General features: G+C 36.7%; 1 protein-coding gene across 1 annotated transcript; it reads left to right on the forward strand.

Moving 5' to 3' along the window:
- Positions 1-13,067: 13,067 nt before the first annotated feature.
- On the forward strand, positions 13,068-14,327 carry LOC149302506 (putative G protein-coupled receptor 63). The gene has a single exon (XM_089482656.1). The coding sequence runs from the start codon at positions 13,068-13,070 to the stop codon at positions 14,325-14,327; it is 1,260 nt and encodes a 419-aa protein (XP_089338782.1).
- Positions 14,328-19,652: the final 5,325 nt, after the last annotated feature.

The raw sequence follows: 19,652 nt of genomic DNA on the forward strand, positions 1-19,652 counted from the left end.
TAAACAGCATACTTATGTCACGTTTGCCCCAAAACAGCCTGCCTGTGTCACGTTTGGCCAAAAACAGCCTGCCTGTGCCACCTCTGCTCCTAAACAATTTATTCATTCACTTGCTCACTTATTCATTCAGCCTTACCTCACTGGTCAGGGGGCCAGCGCAGATGCATGTGTGGCCTTCAGCCGTCTAACGCGGCTTAACGATGTGGCCCCCACACACTATGTGAGGCTACTGTCTTTACCCGCCCGGGGTATTTCATATTAGCTTTTTTTCTAATAATCTCAAGCAGACAGGAGTTCTTGAAATGGGTTTGCTGTTTGTTACTAAGTAACAGGCAAATTTCTTTGTGTAAAGCACTTGATGTGTTACACATTTACATGTCAGTTCTTGGTGGTTACCCATTTAAGGATGTAGTATTCATTGTACTAGAGTACAGTTTCCAGAGATGAGAGGATAACTAGTGTCAATTTTATGTTTTTCTCCTCTGTTTTCATAAAAATGCATTATTTGAGAACAGGTGCATACAATTATAGTATACATAATTAATAAAGTATACTATGTAATAAAAGTACAAGCGCAACTGAATGTGTTGGGTTAGCTTTCCGATTTTGCTGTGAACAGTCCAATAATGTATCCCAGGGAACCTCATTCCAGAATATCTGCTAATAAAATGAATATAATGGATGCTGGGCAACATGCTCACTGATGCCAGTGTGTAGTCACGTACTGCTGGAAGAGTGAGGCCTCTTCCAAATCAACTTCACTTACCTTGGTAAAAGTGTGTTAAGTACTGAGATATGTGTGAGAGTATATGTAAGCATGTGTAAAGAAGAGTGTTTATATGTTCGAGGAAGCAAATTCGATGTTTACTAACCTGATTTTAACTCTTGGTCTCCCATTTCCTTCAGTGGCCATAAGAACAACCTTTCCTCATGAACCCACTGCCCTGGAAGTGAAAATAAAATATTGTCACCCTTCTCATATCTTAGCTAGTTTATCTTTGATTCTTTGATCATTTAATTCCATGTAATTATAACATACGGTTGCAAAACAAGTAATTTGCAGATAATTTGAGCTTTTCAGCTCACTGGCTTCTTTTATGCAGTACGAAGGGCTTCTCGTATAAGCTCAAAGTTTTCCCTCCATAATACATAATTTATTTGGGGATATACGTTTTCTCCTTAACTGGGAACTTGGAGTCTCCGGATAAAGCACTGCTTTACTCGATCTCTGGAATACTTTCCTCTTTTTCCAAGCATTAAGACTGGTGTTTAGTTACCCCCACTCCCTGCCCAATTCCCTTCCTATGTTAGACCCTTTTGTCTAGCTTTGCCCAATGCAGAACTAGGCCTACCCTCATAAATGGATAGCCTCACCTATTTCATGAAGCCACTTCCCCAGGAGAGGAAAGAGCACCAGGCAACCTGCCCTGGGTAGTTCCCATGTATGGTTATCTCACAGATTTAACCTTGCTTTGTATGGGGTCAGCTAGATCAACACTTATTACAGCAGAAGCTTACTGTGGCTGGCCCTTTGTAACATACAGTGAAGTCAGTCAAATAAAATGCTCAAATAACCTGAAAATGTCCAGTTTGATGAAAATGTGTGTAAGAACGTGTGCTATCTGTGAGATTTTCAATAAGCTGTAGATGAGTGTATTCTGCACCTATTGTAAAGTGGGACCATATGACTCTAAATACTTGAGTCCCTCACCTACAAGTGTTATGTATATTATTTCATCTGTAGTTTGTTAGAATTAAAAAATGTGTGCCAATTTGGTATGCTCTGGAATAATATCACCGAAACAGTTGATTATCACCTTAAGTGATTTTGAGAAAATATTATAACTCCAATTAACACATTTATAACTATTCAATGAAAGTGAAACACAGATATTTCCTTACTTCTGTTTTAATCCATGTTCGAAATACTTTAATATGTATTCTTCCAAAACAGAATTTTTTTTTTTTAAAATGAAGCACTTACCTGACAAACCTTGCTGCAAAATCTTAGAATTAATGTATACGTGTGTGTTAGTGAGTATGAGTGTTTAATTTGTGTAAGTGTGTTTACATATGTGTTCCAGAGTGTATGTTGGAAGGGAGGTAAAGAAGGCACAGACCTGCTGTTGAAGTTGGTGGGGTTCCCGGGGCAATTTTTACACCATGGCCCTATGGTTTCTAGTTACGTCCCTGCTCAAGGCCTATGCAAGCTTGCAGCGAGGACCTCTCACTTGCTACTCAGCACCTTTACTTGAAAGCCATTTTTACACGATGATAGGGCTGCTGTTAAGTGTCTGTTAATTGCTTTCCCGCTGTTCTAAATGAGTAATGTAAATATACAGGCTCATTCCTATATACTTTTACATTTCTCTTTACCTGCCTGCTTTTTGTTGTGTTTTTTTTTTGTTTTGTTTTTTTTTACATTAAAACACAGCATAACTACTGGAATTAACAAAACCGGGAAAAAAATTCTGTTAAACAGTAAATGTAACTAAATAGCAGTGAATACGTTAAAAATACAGATCTGTATTAACTCTAGCGTTGCCTTAGATTGCTGATATTATCTACAGTTAAAGTCTGGTAACTAAATCATTACATTGTATCAACATGTGATATCTGTGCTAAGAAAAGGAAAAATACCAAATAGAAAGGTATAGTAGAGGGGATTCTAAAAAAACGTAAATTAGGTTCCCATTAAGATCCCCTACTGAAATCTGATGTGCATTTTGGTAACAGTTTGCATACCCTGACGAAGCTAACGGTTAGTTAGGAAAGCACACGTTGGGTTTCTAATAAACCTAATATGTTTGTTTTGCTATAAAATATAAATAGGATATGTGACTGTTCTATTTCACATAAGTACCAAACCATTTATTTATTATTTTTGTAGCCAATCTTCATGGTTACTTTAAAATTTCCAAAAATCAAGATTATTTCGATATAATCAATTCTCACAGATGTTTTAATTGATTACACAACATTAATATACCAACAGGGTAATTCTAATGGTATATATTCTTAGATATTCCCAGTTGTGCTGTTAACCTTAATAATTTACCAAATATCTTTGGCTGTAAGCAATTACCTACTCATTAGCGGAAGTCTTTTTATATTTTTAACCCTCCCTTAAATATCATTAGACTATGTATCATGCTATTGTTCTTTTTTTATATTATAAATAATCATTGAACCAGGGTGGAGGAAGTTGTGAGTACCATTTGCCTGCTGGGAAACAGTTTAATAAAAAAAGTAAATATATTTTAATATTTTATCAGTCCAGCATTTTTATATTTCAGTATATATGTGAAATCTGAAAAATCATAACCTATACGAAAGATGGAGAAGATAGGTCTATCATACAATAATCAGATAAGTATTAGGGAGGCAGGTTGTATGAAGGACCAATTATTCCCCATTCTTAGAATGGCCACAGTTGTGGTTCAATTGTTTGGATGCCGGCTAAAAGACAGGTTACAGTGTGTTTTGATTGAAGGTGTAGATCTTATCCCATTGTGGATACACACGGAATCAGGAAGCCTTCAGAGTCTCGTTCTTATTTTTTGTATGGATATTATGTTAGTACAAGATTTATGTGTGAATTGTTGTATGATAATCAAATAGCTATTTGCGATGGGCTTACAAACTGTTTGAGCTATTTCCAGTGCTTAATTGAATTTGTATACCAGGAGCTCTGCATCCATTTTCTGTATTGCAGTACTTTATAAAAACTTACTATTATCGGAATTGACTCCAAGAAAATTACTTGCATCCAGTTCTCTGTAAAAAAAGATATTGAGCTGTGTGATTTGTGTTGACATTATCTCTGACATCCAGATTTATAAAGCATAAGAGAGAGACTGAGAATGGTGTCTGTAAATCATATTTCCCATGGTGATGGAAATGTTACCAGTGAGCTACAAATGTGTGCAAAGCAATATCTTTGACACCGTTTTAGAGACATTTGACATTCAATTTACAAAAATAGCAGGGTGTCCCAGAAATATTAGTGATATGGATCAATATGTGCAAAAAGAAGATGAGACATGAAAGGGACATTAGGTTGTAACTTCAGACATAATTCATAGTTCTATATGCATTACATTTATTTATATAGCACCAGCAGATTCTGGAGCATTGTTGGGGACAGAGTAAATTATTAACAAAGCCAATTTAAAATAACAACATTAACACACATTAAAACATTGACGCAGATGTGGAAGAGGGTCCTGCTCTTGTGAGCATTGTTTTGTTTGTGGTGCTCATCACAGGGTTAACGATCAGGTTACAAAATGTTTTAAAAGTGTAGAATGTGGTTAAAAACCAAATTTAGGAATCCAAGTAATGTGATTTGTGAAACATTGTTTTCATATAGTACTCAATGTATGTTTGAGACATAATTAACGTAAGTAAACAAGCTTTCTTTTTAACTCAAGCCTTCACCTCCCTTTGTTGACTCGGTGTAGTAAGAAGCAAAAATAATACTGGTATTACTCTCCCTTTTACTATTTATGCGAACAAAATGGCTAGCAGTGTGGTCCCCTAATTAATATACATCTTAGGAATGTGTCTTTTTAGTTTTATAGCCTGAGGTCATATAGGGACACCTCTGAGAAAAAAACTGCCATAACAATAGTTTGAAATACCAAAGTAATTTTATGTCCCTGTCCTATATACATTTCAAATAAAACAACCATAGTTTTAAAAGACTATACTGTTATCCTATCATTTCTTGCTGACATCACCTCTTCCTGGGTACAGTGTATTCTTCCACTCAAATCCCCCTGGTCATGTTTGTAAAAGTAAACTGAACACATAGAAACATAGAAAGTGACGGCAGATAAGAACCAGTAGGCCCATCCAGTCTGCCCAACCTCTGAGTACTTGCCCTTATCCTATATCTAGCTTGGCCTTATGCCTATCCCATGCTTGATTAAATGACTTTACTGTATTAACATCTACCACTTCTGCTGGGAGGCTATTCCATGTGTCCACTACCCTTTCCGTAAAGTAATATTTTCTGATGTTACCATTAAACCTTTGCCCCTCTAGTTTATGCTTGTGTCCTCTTGTTGTGGTAGTATTTCTCCTTTTAAATAAACTCTCTTCCTTTACCTTGTTGATTCCCTTTAAGTATTTAAATGTTTCTATCATATCCCCCCTGTCCCGTCTTTTTTCCAGGCTATATAGGTTAAGATTCTTTAACCTGTCCTGGTAAGGTTTATCTTGTAATCCATAAACCATTTTAGTAGCCCTTCTCTGCACTTTCTCCAACATTTCTATATCCTTCTGGAGATACGGTCTCCAGTACTGTACACAATACTCCAAGTGAGGTCTCACCAGTGATCTGTACAACGGCATGAGCACTTCCCTCTTTCTACTGCTAATACCTCTCGCTATACAACCAAGCATTCTGCTAGCATTACCTGCTGCTCTACTGCATTGTCTGCCTACCTTTAAATCCAAAGAAATAATTACCCCTAAATCCCTTTCCTCACACGTTGAGGTTAGGACAGTACCAAATATTCTATACTCTGCCCTTGGGTTTTTATGCCCTAGATGCATTACTTTGCATTTATCTACATTAAATGCCAATTGCCACAGCTCTGACCATTTTTCCAGTTTTCCTAGATCGTTTGCCATTTTGCTTCTTCCTCCAGGAACATCAACCCTGTTGCAAATGTGTCGTCAGCAAATAAACATACCTTTCCATCAAGTCCATCTGCAATATCACTAATAAAAATATTAAAGAGAATGGGTCCAAGTACAGATTCCTGAGGTATCCCACTGGTAACAAGACCTTGTTCTAAATATACGCCATTCACTACAACCCTCTGTTTTCTGTCACTCAGCCACTCCTTAATCCATTCAACAACATTGGGATCTAAACCCAGAGATTGCAGTTTATTTATAAGTCTTCTATGTGGGACAGTGTCAAAGGCCTTACTGAAATCCAGATACGCAATGTCTACTGCACCACCTTGATCAATTACTTTAGTCACCCAATCAAAAAAAATCAATAAGATTTGTTTGGCAAGATCATCCTGAGGAAAACCCATGTTGTTTTTGATCTTGAAACCCATGTGACTTCAGATGTTAAACAATCTTTTCCGTTAACATTGTTTCCATTAATTTCCCCGCTACAGATGTAAGACTAACTGGCCTGTAGTGGCCCGACTCCTCCGTACTGCTTTTTTTGTGAATGGACCCAACATTAGCTACTTTCCAATCCCCAGGGACAACTCCCGTTACCAATGATTCGTTAAATATATCAGTTAACAGTTTTGCTAGTACAACCCCAAGCTCTTTTAATAACTTGGGGTGTATCCCATCAGGCCCCATCGACTTATTTGTCTTTACCTTAGACAACTGAAGTAGAACCTCCGCCTTGATAAACTCACATATTTCAAATGATTCAGTCTTTTTTCCCAGCTGAGGTCTCATTCCATCATTTTCATCTGTAAAAACTGAACAGAAATATTCATTGAGGCAGTCAGCTAAACCTTTATCCTCTTCTACATATATTCCTTTTGTTTTTAGTCTAACTAATCCTTGTTTAACTTTCCTTTTCTCATTTATATATCTAAAAAATGTTTTATCTTCATTTTTTACTGAGAGGGCAATTCGTTCTTCTGCATGTGATTTGGCAGATCTTATAACTTTCTTTGCCTCTTTCTGCCTAGTTTTATTGATCTGTCTATCTTCCTCACTTTGGGTATTTTTGTATCTATTAAAGGCTAACTTCTTGTCTTTCGCGATTTTGGCCACTTCTGCAGAGTACCACAGCGGTTTCCTTCATTTTTTACTCTTACTGACCAGCCTAATACAATTTTCTGTTATATTAAATAAAACAGCTTTTACAAAATCCCATTTCTCCTGAACGCCATTTAAATTGTGCCAGTCTGATAATGACTCCTCTATACATATTCTCATTTTGGAAAAGTCAGCTTTTCTAAAATCTAAAACTTTTGTTTTTGTGTGGTGTGACTCAGTCACTGTTCGTATATTAAACCACACAGACTGATGATCACTAGATCCCAAACTTTCACCTACAGAAATATCTGTTAACAAATCTCCATTTGTGAACACTAAATCCAATATGGCCTCCTTACGAGTTGGTTCCTCAACTACCTGTTTTAAAGATAATCCCAGTAAGGAGTTTAGAATATCCGCACTCCTGGTACAACCAGCTACTTTCGTTTTCCAGTTTACATCAGGGAGATTAAAGTCACCCATGATTATAACATCCCCTTTCACTGTCATTCTAGCTATTTCCTCCACTAGTAGATTATCTAGTTCTTCTACTTGTCCTGGGGGTCTATAAATCACACCTATGCAAGTTACTTTACTTTTGCCAAATTGTACTGTAACCCAAACTGACTCTAAGTTCTCCTCACCAACTTGTATTAAGTTAGATTTTATGTTATTTTTCACATATAGGGCCACCCCTCCCCCTTTATTGCCCTTTCTGTCTTTTCTATATAAAGAGTACCCAGGTATTGATATGTCCCAGTCATTTTTCTCATTATACCATGTCTCAGTAACAGCTACTATATAAACATTCTCAGTTGCCACAACTGTTACAAGTTCATGGATCTTATTCCCTAAACTGCAAGCATTTGTAGACATGACCTTTAGCTTGTCATTTAACACCGATGCTGCAATCGCTTTCTGTCCTTGCTTTGGGGGGCAAAATATTTGCTTCTCCCTATTATCTGTATAGACCAAGCCCCCAGATCCACCCACCTGGTTACTAAGTAAATCGCCTTCCCTTTCTATACTGTCTAGCCCGGTATTTATTCCCTCCCCCCCATTACTAGTTTAAAATCTCCTCCAACCGTCTAGCCATTCTCTCCCCAAGCACATTGGACCCTCTTGCATTTAGGTGCAATCCATCACGACTATAGAGATTGTACCCCAAAGCAAAATCAGCCTAGTGTTCTAAAAACCCAAAGCCCTCCTTCTTACACCAAGACTTCAGCCATGCATTTAGCTGCCTTTCTGGTGTAGCGCATGGCACAGGTAGTATCTCTGAGAATACTACCTTGGAGGTCCTTTTCTTAATCTTACTACCGAAGTCCCTAAAATTACCTTTTAGGACACTCCATCTTCCTCTTACTATGTCATTGGTGCCAATGTGCACCAAGACAGCTGGATCCTCACCAGCCCCTCCCAATAATCTATCCACTCTGTCCGCAACATGCTGAACCCGGGAGACAGCAAACCATTCGGTTGCTGCGATCAGAGCTACAGATTACCCCGTCTGTTTTCCTGATTATTGAATCCCCTACCACCACAACCTGCCTGGGCTTTCCTTCCTTTCGGATCCCCTGCACATTGGATGAGCTGCTCTCCCGGCTGTTAGAGAGAACAGCTTTTTCCGGAAAGCCTACCTCTGAGTCTGCCTCCCCAACGTGCTCACTTAAAAGGGCAAATTTGTTGGGAGGGAGAGACTGGGCTGGCTTCCCTCTTCCTCTTCCCTCCCCCACTGCAACCACGTCTTACTGTTACCCAGCTATGTTCCTGACTACCTTCTGACTGATCTCCTCCCTCATTGCTAGGGGCCCATCTAAACTTTGCTCAGTGAGCAAGAGACTCCTCTCAAGATTGTCAATCTCTCTGTGTTTCAATGTGCCTCTTCAGAGCACCAACCTCAGCTTCCTGAGAGACCAATTGATCACACTTACCACAGCGATATGGACCCAGGAACTGCTGTTCCAAGCATGCATACATATGGCATGATGTGCACTGAGTGAAATCTCCAAGCTTGCTCATACTTTATAAAGGGACGTGAGCACTTACAGAATTTAAACAATTGTTTTATGTCGCTTACCCTCCTTTCTGTTGCACGAACTGCTGTGGTGCACAAACTGGTCACTTACAGAAAGCAAGTCACTTACAATGAGCAAGCTCTGTGAGTTTAACCACTTCCTTATATACAGAGCAACACAGTTAATTGATTAGAAACCCCACCCTTAACTAATTACACTCTAGAAAATGGGAGAGAAAACAAACCCAAACAGTTAATGCAAAACACACAGGTTTTTTTGTTTTTGTTTTTTACCACAAACCCTTCAACCCTCTTGTTGCTGGTTGAGATACAAACCTACTGTTGGTATAGTTATAATACCACTTCTCTGCTGCTGCTGTGGTGCACAAACTGGTCACTTACAGAAAGCAAGTCACTTAGAGAATGCAAGCCCCTTACAATGAGCTAAGAAGATAGATGTATGTGTATGTATAAAGTGTTAAGAAAAAGTAAGTGAACCTTTTGAAATTGCCAGTATTTATGTATAAATTTGTCTTATGATATGATCTTCATTTATGATAATGAACAGACACAATCTGTTCTAACTAACAATATGCACATTATTGTATTGTTCCTATCCATATTGAATACATCATTCAAATATTCATAGTGTGGAAAAAGTATGTGATCCACTAGGCTAATCAAGAGTTAGCCAACCTGGAGTCTGATCAATGAAACGTGATTGAAAGAAGCTTATGCTGATGTGAACCATACCTCACAAAAGAATAAATCTCTGAAGACTTATAGTCTAGGACTGTTGATTTGCATAAAGCTGGAAAGACAAATTGTTTATAAATAAATAAGGACAATTTAGTACTGTGGCTACTCGCTCTAGAAGTGGGTGCCCAGCCAAGTTGACTCCAAGAGCACAACACAAAATGCTCAATGAGGTAAGAAAGAACCCTAGCAGCTAAAGGCTTGAAGGAATCATTGGGACTGGTTACATTTCTGTTCATGAGTCCGTGTCGTATGCAAAATATCAAACAGGCATGAAGGCCTTGGCAGGACACCATTGAGGAAGCTGCTGCTCTCCAATTTAACATCCTTGTTCACTTGATGTTTGCCAAAGCACCTTACCAGCACTACTGGGAAAATATTTGTATCCAGACCATAATCCATTAGAGATGCTGTTCACACCAGACACTCTTAGAATATGGCTGAGCTTAATAACATAACATCTAGTAATTATAGAGTGCCTTTTAGTCACGCTCTCAGAATTAACCAAATTGGTAGCTGAATAATAGTTGTTTGTTATTACCCATTTAACGACCTCTAATAAAGGGCTGAGTTGATCTTCTCGGGATTCGAGCCTGCAACCCTGGGGTTTGAATAGGCTCTGCCGTTAGGGGCTTTTACCTACTGAGCTATCTCTCTCTAAAGAAGAACGGTGCATGTTTGAGGTTATGGCTGCCAAAGGAGGTTTGATCAGTTATTAAATCCAAGAGTTCACTTACTTTTTCCACCAGCACAGTGAATGTTTAATGGGTGTGTTCAATAAAGACATTAAAGATTAACATTGTGTATTATTAGCTTAGATGTAGATAGGATCAAATTTTATATTATAGGTGCTATGGAGAATGCAGTGCAGCTTCCAATCTCTGGGGGTCAGTGGTGCATATATATATATATATATATATATATATATATATTTCTCTGCAGCTGTCGACCACAGGTGGATTACTTTTTATTGCATTGTTTTTCTTTTTCATTTGAATTTTTTTAAATCTTTTTTTGTTCCCAAAAACTTGTACCAGTCCTCCCACCTCCTTGTCGCTGCAAAAAACATTGGAAGTACTAATATGTCAGAAGGGTCCTCTTGATACTCTTCTGTGGACATACAAGTACATCCATCAGGGCATAATGAGTTAAATCGCCTGCTTGGAAACATAAAGTATTTGTTTTTAACTTGTTTTAAAATCTGTATTATGTTAACTATTCTCCTTTTGAATATATTCTTCTATACATTCTGGTTCAGCATTGTCCTAGGAAAATTACTAGTGCAGAAAAAAAAAAATCAAAACATTAACACAACAAAAATATTAAAATCCTGTAAGATCATGTTGGGTTTATTCTACGGTTTTTATTTTTGCAGGGTTGGTATGCTGTTAATTCCAAATAAAGTACAAGGATGACCATATCTGAAAAAGTGAGTAACTTCAGGTTTACTGGCGCATTTGTGTCCCAACAGAAGGGGTTCTCAGTTTAGTTTTATTATTATGTTGTCTTTTTTTCTTATACAAGTTATTAAAGCTGTAGTCATGCCTATGTTTTTTATGTTTTTTAAATTAGTAGACTATACCTACTTTTACACAGAAACACTAAATGTTTGGCTTGTTTAATACCATATATATTGGCTGTACTAATAATATTTGTGTCAGCTCTGCTTGCTTTGCACAGAATTATCCTGATAAGAGATGAAGAGGGCTTGTTGCAACATTGATTGTTATGTTTGCTTTGTAGTCTGTTTCTCCCTTGCCCTAACTGCTCAATTATAAATGAAGATTGCATTCATCAGCAGAATGATGTAAAAAAATCATAATTTCCTATTTTTGTGCGTGTATATATATAACACACTGAAATGACTAGAATGTAGGAGCCTCTTGCTAGATAGATTATATGGTTGTCATGGAAACAGAGTTGGCCCACAAATAAGGTCCAAGCCGTGGTGTCTGTCATATCAAATAGCTCTCTAAAGCTACTATTTAACCCTTTCTAGATGAAACAGATGTTGGCCGCAATTACTTGATGTGACATTAGAAAAACATGTCATAGAAGTCTTGATTTTCATGCACAGATGACCATGCAACAAGTACCTTGGAGTGCTTTTACTTGGATATGGGCTGGAACGTTCCCTTAAGCCATTGAGCATATTCAGTGTAAGAAATGTGATATACTCTATTAACCCAGTTTACGTCTTCCTGAAATGTGCAATATGATTATTTACTTAACTTACTGCGGAGTATATTTTAGTTTGTGGATGTACTTTTACTGTGGATTCACATTTACAATGTAACGTTCAAATAATATTTTATTAAGATCTCTTATTATTTAAGGCAAGATTCAGAGCTTCACTGTTTGATAGCACTACAGTATGTGCATTGTACATTTTGTGCCTGTGGTTTTCCTCTTCCTGTATTTTTATACAATTACTATACTTTGGAGAATGAAAAGAGTACCTATAGTGATAACAAGCAATGCACAGAATTGAATAAGAAGTAAATGGTGTGAGGACTAAATAACAAGTCTTCATGTAATGTTAATCCCTTTTTTTCTTACTATGTGAATTACATTACATTTCATAAATGGATCACTAGTCATTCCATTTTTTTCTACAAGGATTTATTTTGTTTTGTATGATTGTTGTTGGTGCATAGGAAAGTAAGGAATGACCTCTCAGACCAATCCTAGAGTATAATGAACGGACTTAAGTTCCTGTTTAGCTGGTACTGTTCCAACTACTAACTGAAATATAATAGTACTGTAGCTTACATACCTGGTAGGTATGTAACCTTTCCTGATTATTGCTGGCTGTAACCATGTGTTTCGGGTCTATTCGTTAAAGGGTGAATTTACATAAGTGATTTTGAAGAAATATCCCTGATTTTATACAGAGTAATCCAATTCTTCAAGCAGCAGAAGCTCTCTGTGCTTGGATCTTCGTAACGTATATTGTTAACTCTCCCTTTAGTGAATAAACCCCGCAGTGTGTTTGTTCCAAAAGACCTTTTCGTTTTCTTTGTAAAAACAATTCCCAGTGTTTATCTTCCTTTATTTGGAGTCCTTCTTTGGCTCTATGTTCTGTAACTGCTGCCTTTGCCTTCATACTGCTGTCTCTATGTTATGCATATGTTTACTTACTCTACTGTTGCTATTTCACCTTACTTATCTGGATCCGTTCTGTCTTTAGTCACCTGTCTTTCTCTGTTTGTCTCCCACAGCTCCACCTGTTTTTTCTATTTTCAGCTCACTTCCTTTTCTCTTTTTTTTCACCTAAGAGTATGATTTTCTTCACGGTATTTGCTTATTCAGCATTAAACAACCCCTTAGGGTTTATATATATATAATATTTTCCTGGCAAGAAGGTTTCCATTGTTAAATTTGTAATCTTTTTTTTCTTTTTTTCCAGGTCAAAACGAATGAATTGGAAAGTAGCCATGAAAATGTTTTATGATCTGAATTTCCAGTCCAAGTGTCACCATGGAACATGACACATCACAGAGCGTGCTGACTTGCTTTGAGAAAATTCTTTACTTTTACAATGATGGTGTTCTCAGCAATGCTAACACCCGTTCATCCAGTGACTTCTTATAGCACTCACATTGTCTACGAAAATGGTTACAGCAACTTAACACCACCTCAGCCTTCGTTTCGTGGTAACTTGGATATACCACCAAAGTATAATCCGGTTGCCATGCCTACAACTGAGATTAATCCTTTACAAGTGAACGCTTCTACAACGCCACCCGCAAAATATGTAGCCGATACATTAAGTTTACCCCTTCAGATCATACTTTCTTCAGTGATGATTATTATACTTTTGCTCTCATTCCTTGGGAACTTTGTAGTGTGTCTCATGGTCTACCAGAAAGCTGCCATGCGTTCTGCTATTAATATTTTGCTTGCTAGCCTGGCTTTTGCCGATTTACTACTTTCTATTCTGAACATGCCTTTTGCTTTAGTGACAATTATCATCACCGAGTGGATTTTTGGTGACATTTTTTGTAGAGTGTCTGCCATGTTCTTCTGGTTGTTTGTAATGGAAGGTGTTGCAATTTTGCTTATAATAAGTATAGACCGATTCCTCATTATTGTTCAAAAGCAAGACAAACTAAATCCTTACCGTGCAAAGATTCTAATTGTGATTTCATGGGCCACATCTTTGTGTGTAGCTTTCCCTCTGTCCATTGGAAACCCACATCTGCAAGTACCCTCTAGAGCACCACAGTGTGTGTTTGGCTATACCACAAACTCTGGTTATAAAGCTTACGTGATTCTATTGGTATTAATTTTCTTTTGTATTCCTTTCATGGTGATGTTGTATGCTTTCATGGGCATATTGAACACTGTGCGCCACAATGCAGTTCGTATACATAGCCATCCGGACAGCATATGCCTCAGCCAGGCCAGCAAGTTAGGCCTTATGAGCCTCCAAAGGCCTTTTCAAATGAACATTGACATCAGCTTTAAAACTCGTGCCTTCACTACCATTTTAATTTTGTTTGTAGTCTTTATAGTTTGTTGGGCACCATTCACTACATACAGTCTTGTTGCTACGTTTAACAGTAACTTCTACAACAAGCACAACTTTTTTGAGATCAGTACATGGCTGCTTTGGCTGTGCTACCTCAAGTCTGCACTAAACCCAATAATTTACTACTGGAGGATAAAGAAATTCCGTGACGCATGCTTGGATCTGATGCCCAAGTACTTCAAGTTTTTACCGCAGTTACCAGGCCACACAAGGAGGCGAATTCGGCCTAGTTCCATATATGTATGTGGAGAACACAGATCTGTAGTGTAAAAATTAAAAGACTTTCCTTCATAGGGTGACTGCCATGAATCTTACTACTTATATGTGAAATATTTCCTGTGTGCTACAAAAAAGTGATATTAGTTGAGAAAAAAATCTCCGCCGGGAAAGCAATGTAAATTAAAAACACGATACCTCTAAGATATAAGGTGAATCCTTATTTGAGAAATATTTTGTCAGGTTAATGCTTACCAGGCCTGCTGTTCCTGTATTTGCAGGCAGTCTGTATGCTGCTACATTGGGTGGATGTGTCATTTTGTTTCTGAATCAATTTCTTTGCTGCTTTTTGCTATGATAGTTGAGCCAAAAATGTTCTGTAGCTGAGATTTGCAAAATATCCTTTGTTTTGTTTTGCAAACTAATTTCTGATATTGTTAGTGTGTCCCTTTAATTCAGAGGTAAGCAACATGGGTTTCTCCACCTGTGATTAACCTACATCTCCCATAATAATTTCCCAGCACTCATGGTAGATAACCCACAGTTGGAGTTCCAGAACTGTGTGAATTTGTTCTCAATATTTTTCTTTATACTCCTACAGGATGGGCAAAATGTTTTGTGCACTTTATAAGAATGTATAAAATACTGTTTCTGTTTTCTTCTAGTCTGATAGGAGAGGAAATTTAAGGACTGAAGAAGGTAGTTTTTGATACATAAATATAACTACATCAACAAATGTACAGCTCTATGAAAGATTTATATATTATCTGATATTAAGGTGTAATCATGTCCTAGCAATGGGCTGTAACTTCCGGTGTTCTGCCAAGAGTTAATAGCGTGAAAGAGTGTGTGTGGGTGTGTGTTCATATAGCACCAAAGTGTAAAAAAAAATAAAAAAATAAAAAATGCAAGACAAGAAAGAGGAGCTTTAGGACACATCTTAGGACAGACTACTCAAAATAGCAAAATACTCTGTAGTATTTGCACAGGTGTAATTTATTAAATGACAAATAAAATATATTAAAGTAATTTTAATAGCTAAGTGTACACTTGCATACATGTGAGTTATATACTGAGCCTAGTCAGCCTAGCCTGAATATGCCACTGCTTTGAACCACCTGCTTGTTTTCTTGTGGCTGAATTCCTTTCTCCCTCAATTGCAGGCGTATCACGTTCCTATCTTGTTCATCCATCATATATCGTGTGTATTCTCAGTTTTCCCCATTAAAAATGTATTTTACTTTGTCGCTTGTAAGTTGGGTATCCCAATTAACTTGATTTTACTGCACATGACATCACAATATGAAAATGCTTAGATTGAATCCTGTATGAATAACTTTCATCTGTGCAGATCTGTAAACCTAAAAATAGCTTGTCTCGTTGATTATATATTTTTTTGCATAACTAATTGCTTATATTGGACAAAGTATTTATTGTGGTTTGTCCCCAGTTCTGGATAAATCATATTGATTGTAATGTATTAGTTTAAAGTTTTTTTATTGTGAAGTAATATATTTACTTCGAAAAAAAGTGCTTGTGTTGAAGAAGAAAATGGCACAAGATATTGTACATACAGAAAACAAAATGCTATTATGGACATGTAAGAGATTAATTGACTTTGTTGGATTGCTTTCCTCCTAAATAGCTGGTTTTACATAATAAATACAAAGACTTGAAAAACTTGTTAAATCTGCTTTTTTGCTACTTCCAGAACCTAGTTAATGGATTCTAAGTTCATGTGTTTGATACTGCCTACGGAGCAGGCTCTGCACTTCGGCAATTTAGAGTTAAAGCACAAATATGTTAAGGCGTAAAAAAGACCTATGCTCATTACAGCATAGGACAAGTATACTTCTTATTTTCAATGCCCCTGGGTTTGAAATTGTGTTGTTTTTATGTTTGTTTTTTTTATCATTTGTATGAACTGTGGTAAAACATGTTTGGTGCTGTGTCAGAAAAGTGGTTCTTCACTGTGGTTAACAGTGAAGTTTCTGCTATTTGGATCATACCATTGATTGTGAAAAGGTAACTTAAACTATTTTTTTAATTATTATTATTATACATAACCCCTAATTCTATCTTAACTTGTTTGCACTCTTCATTTTTACATGTTTAATTCCATGCAAAAAGAAAATAATGATCTCAGGATATCTCAGTATAAACAATAGGGGATGATTCATCCATTTCAGTTTGGGCTGAATGAATCTCTCCTTTGGTCCTTTGCAAGCCACTTTCAAGTGCTGTATCTAGTTTATAGGGCCCCATACACACCTATGTGACAAAATACAGATTTCTCCAGCTCTGGGAACTAATTTGCTTTCTGTTCTTAAATGTACTGGAGTATGAATTTTGTTTGTGACACATGTGGCTTGCTAATTACATATTGTGGCAATCTGTCCTGCAGTACACGAGGGATGTACAAACACACACACCAAATACTGTAATATGGGGATCTCTTATCTTACATTTAATTAATGAATAAGCTACCATGAAAATGTATTAGGGAGATGATTTTTTAGGGTGTTGATCATGCATTTTTTTTGGGGGGGGGTTAATTTTTCATTATATTTTCTTTCTGATGGTTACACACAGCACCTCCCTTAAGGAGATTTACAAATAGTTGCAGGTTACTGATTGAAACCCACGCAGTAGCATTACTGGCAGGCTTTGGCTATTTGATGGTGTTTATATAACGTTATTCATATAATTATTGTCTTAAGTAATACTACAACGTTTGACTACAGCTTTGCCAAATTTGAGTTCTGCATGTATAGTTACATGGTGTGCCTTTTAGAATGGAGCCTAAAGATGATTTAATTTCTGTTCACAGAACATACGAAATGTATATGTGAATTCCACATTTTAAGAAATTTAAATCTCAAGGTCCCAGCTAATACCAATCAGTTTTGGAGAGGAATTTTTCCTTATACTTTATTTTTGGCATTTTTGAGTTACTGAATTAATAATATTTTTTGTTCACTTCTTTGTATGAGTACGATTAAAGGAAAGCTTTTCCACCTGCTTGGTTTTTTTGGCACTTTTACTAACTAAAGAAAGTATTGTTTTATCCTTATTAATTTTGAATGGTCTTTTTGAAACATAACAATGTTTACTTAGGAATGGGTAGTTTAGATCAATGTATCCACACCCTTTCCATGAGAATCCCCATACACTACACTGTTGTCATTGTTAAAGGTCTTTGCAACTGAAAGTCCCTCAAGGATTTCTGAAAATTGTAGGATCAGGAAAAGGTTGTGCTTGCAAACTTTGGAGTTTATTCAATAAAGTTGTCAGGAGAGTTTACAGGAGAGTTATAAATAAAGGCCAATAGTAGCTTCCAGTGTTGGTATTCCAAATGCTAGAGTTTGTGGATGCCTGATAAAGACAAAGATAAATTACATGTCAATATTGCATAACTAATAACACTCCTGTTTTGAAGCCTGAACCAAGCATGTTTGTTTCTAGACATACCCAATATTGTTGTTTTCGTAGCGTTACTCTGTACAGTGTTAATGATGGATGCTGTCAGATACCTTAGCAGTACTAAACCCCAACGGTTGAATAAAATGTTTATTCATTTTTTGCATCTCGTATATTTGCCTTATACAATAAATATATGGAGTAGGTTTATTTTTATTTTAATAATCTACAAGAGATTCCTGATCACACAAATGTAAATTAAAAGGATGCTATGGTTATAAAGCATCTGAAGCCCACTCGGTGTCCATTTCCATTTGCACAATGCAACAGCAGAATGGAAAGCAGTATGAACAGATTAGAATTACTGTATTTGCTCAAATATAAGGTTTTTTTCAGAGCAAATATTGGAGGACGTCTTATAGTCAGACCTCTATTTGAGGTCAGATTATAAAACTAAAATCCAGATCCCCTGCAGTGCTGCAGGGAACCTGGATCCTTCTTTTAGCCGGCAGACGTCGCATAGACAACCTCCGCTGTTGCCTGGCACTTCCACTGGGGCTTCTGTGACGGAGTGCCAGCGTGACATGACCTTCCGGTGCTCCGTGATAGATGTCCCAGTGGAAGTGCCAGACAGCAGCAGAGGTTGTCTATGCGCATCAATCAGATGTCCACCGGCAGCACCCACTAGACACCAGGGAGTCTGATGCGCGGGCAAGTCTGGCGATGCATTGGTAAGCCTGGGGGAGGCAGCGTGTCATATATATTTTTATCAAATATGAAAAAATAGTTTACATGTGAATTAATATTAATTAGCAAAACCTTTTTCCTATAGGGTAGTCTTATATTCAGGCATTTTTTCCCCCTAAAATAATATTCAAGTTTTGGGGAGTTGTCTTCGAGCAAATACGGTAATAGAAAACTCTGCAAGCAAGTACATAAAAAATACAATTACAGACTGCAGTGTATTAAGTTCCAGGAATATTAGGTACAATTAAAGCAATAATAGTTACCTATACAATGCTTTATTTTAAAGGTGTTTTACTAGGGGAGCAGGTGGATTATGGGACTATGGGATAGTACTTATTGGATACCTTCTGTAAATACAAAATGATTTTATTACAAGCTGCTATGTTATGTGCATCTGTATTTTCAGGAGAGGATAGCCTTACCTGTTTTACAATTTAAGTAGAAACAATATGGGGACAAAATATTAGTGTGAGAATTTTATATTTGATTGTTTCTTCTTCTTGCTTTGTGTAAACATTATTATTATTATTCTTTTTATATTCCTTGACCATATTTATTTTATAGGTAGTGTGTTAATAAAATATAAAAATGGTCTGAACACTTTGATGGTTTACAAGTGGTAGAAAACATTGGTTTTCAATGGATACACCTACATATTTTCTATTTTATTTTGTATTCAGATTTATCTTAACATTTCTATCGCTAACTTTTTGTCTTATCGGGTCATACAAAACCTGGTTTCAGAATTCGGTTTTCAGTCTACTCGCTAATAGAAATGTAATAAACAAAATGTTAGATCATTTGGCACTGAAGTTTCTTACCATGTATTATTTTCTGTGTTCTTTAAGAAAGATAATTGGTGGTAAAGTACCAGTAAGTTGTTTTTTTTTGTTTGTTTGTTTGTTGTGTTTTCATAAGAAAACGTTAAAACAAACGTAACATATATAAAAGGTTTTCACAGTAATTGTCTTTAGAGATCAATTAAAACAAGAAAACTAAAGCTTACGTCCTTCAGTTTCCATATTTAATTGTAGGATCCTCTATTCAAATAAAAGTTGTAGTCTTGTTCTAATCAAAAAAACAACTTGCTTTTAATAGGACTAATGTTTTCTTGATAGATAATGCTACTGGTACTTTAAGTTCCAGACAAATGCAGACAGGTACACCAATATGTTGTAGTATTGTTTCTTAAATGTTGGTTTGATTCTGCAT

The sequence above is a fragment of the Sceloporus occidentalis genome, unplaced genomic scaffold, assembly GCF_023333645.1.
Source record: "Sceloporus occidentalis isolate IW3139 unplaced genomic scaffold, rSceOcc1.0.p SCAF_19, whole genome shotgun sequence".
Lineage (NCBI taxonomy): Eukaryota > Metazoa > Chordata > Lepidosauria > Squamata > Phrynosomatidae > Sceloporus > Sceloporus occidentalis.

Excerpts from the sequence above, each read along its gene's own strand:
- LOC149302506 (XM_089482656.1), top strand. The coding sequence starts at position 13,068 with ATGGTGTTCTCAGCAATGCTAACACCCGTTCATCCAGTGACTTCTTAT.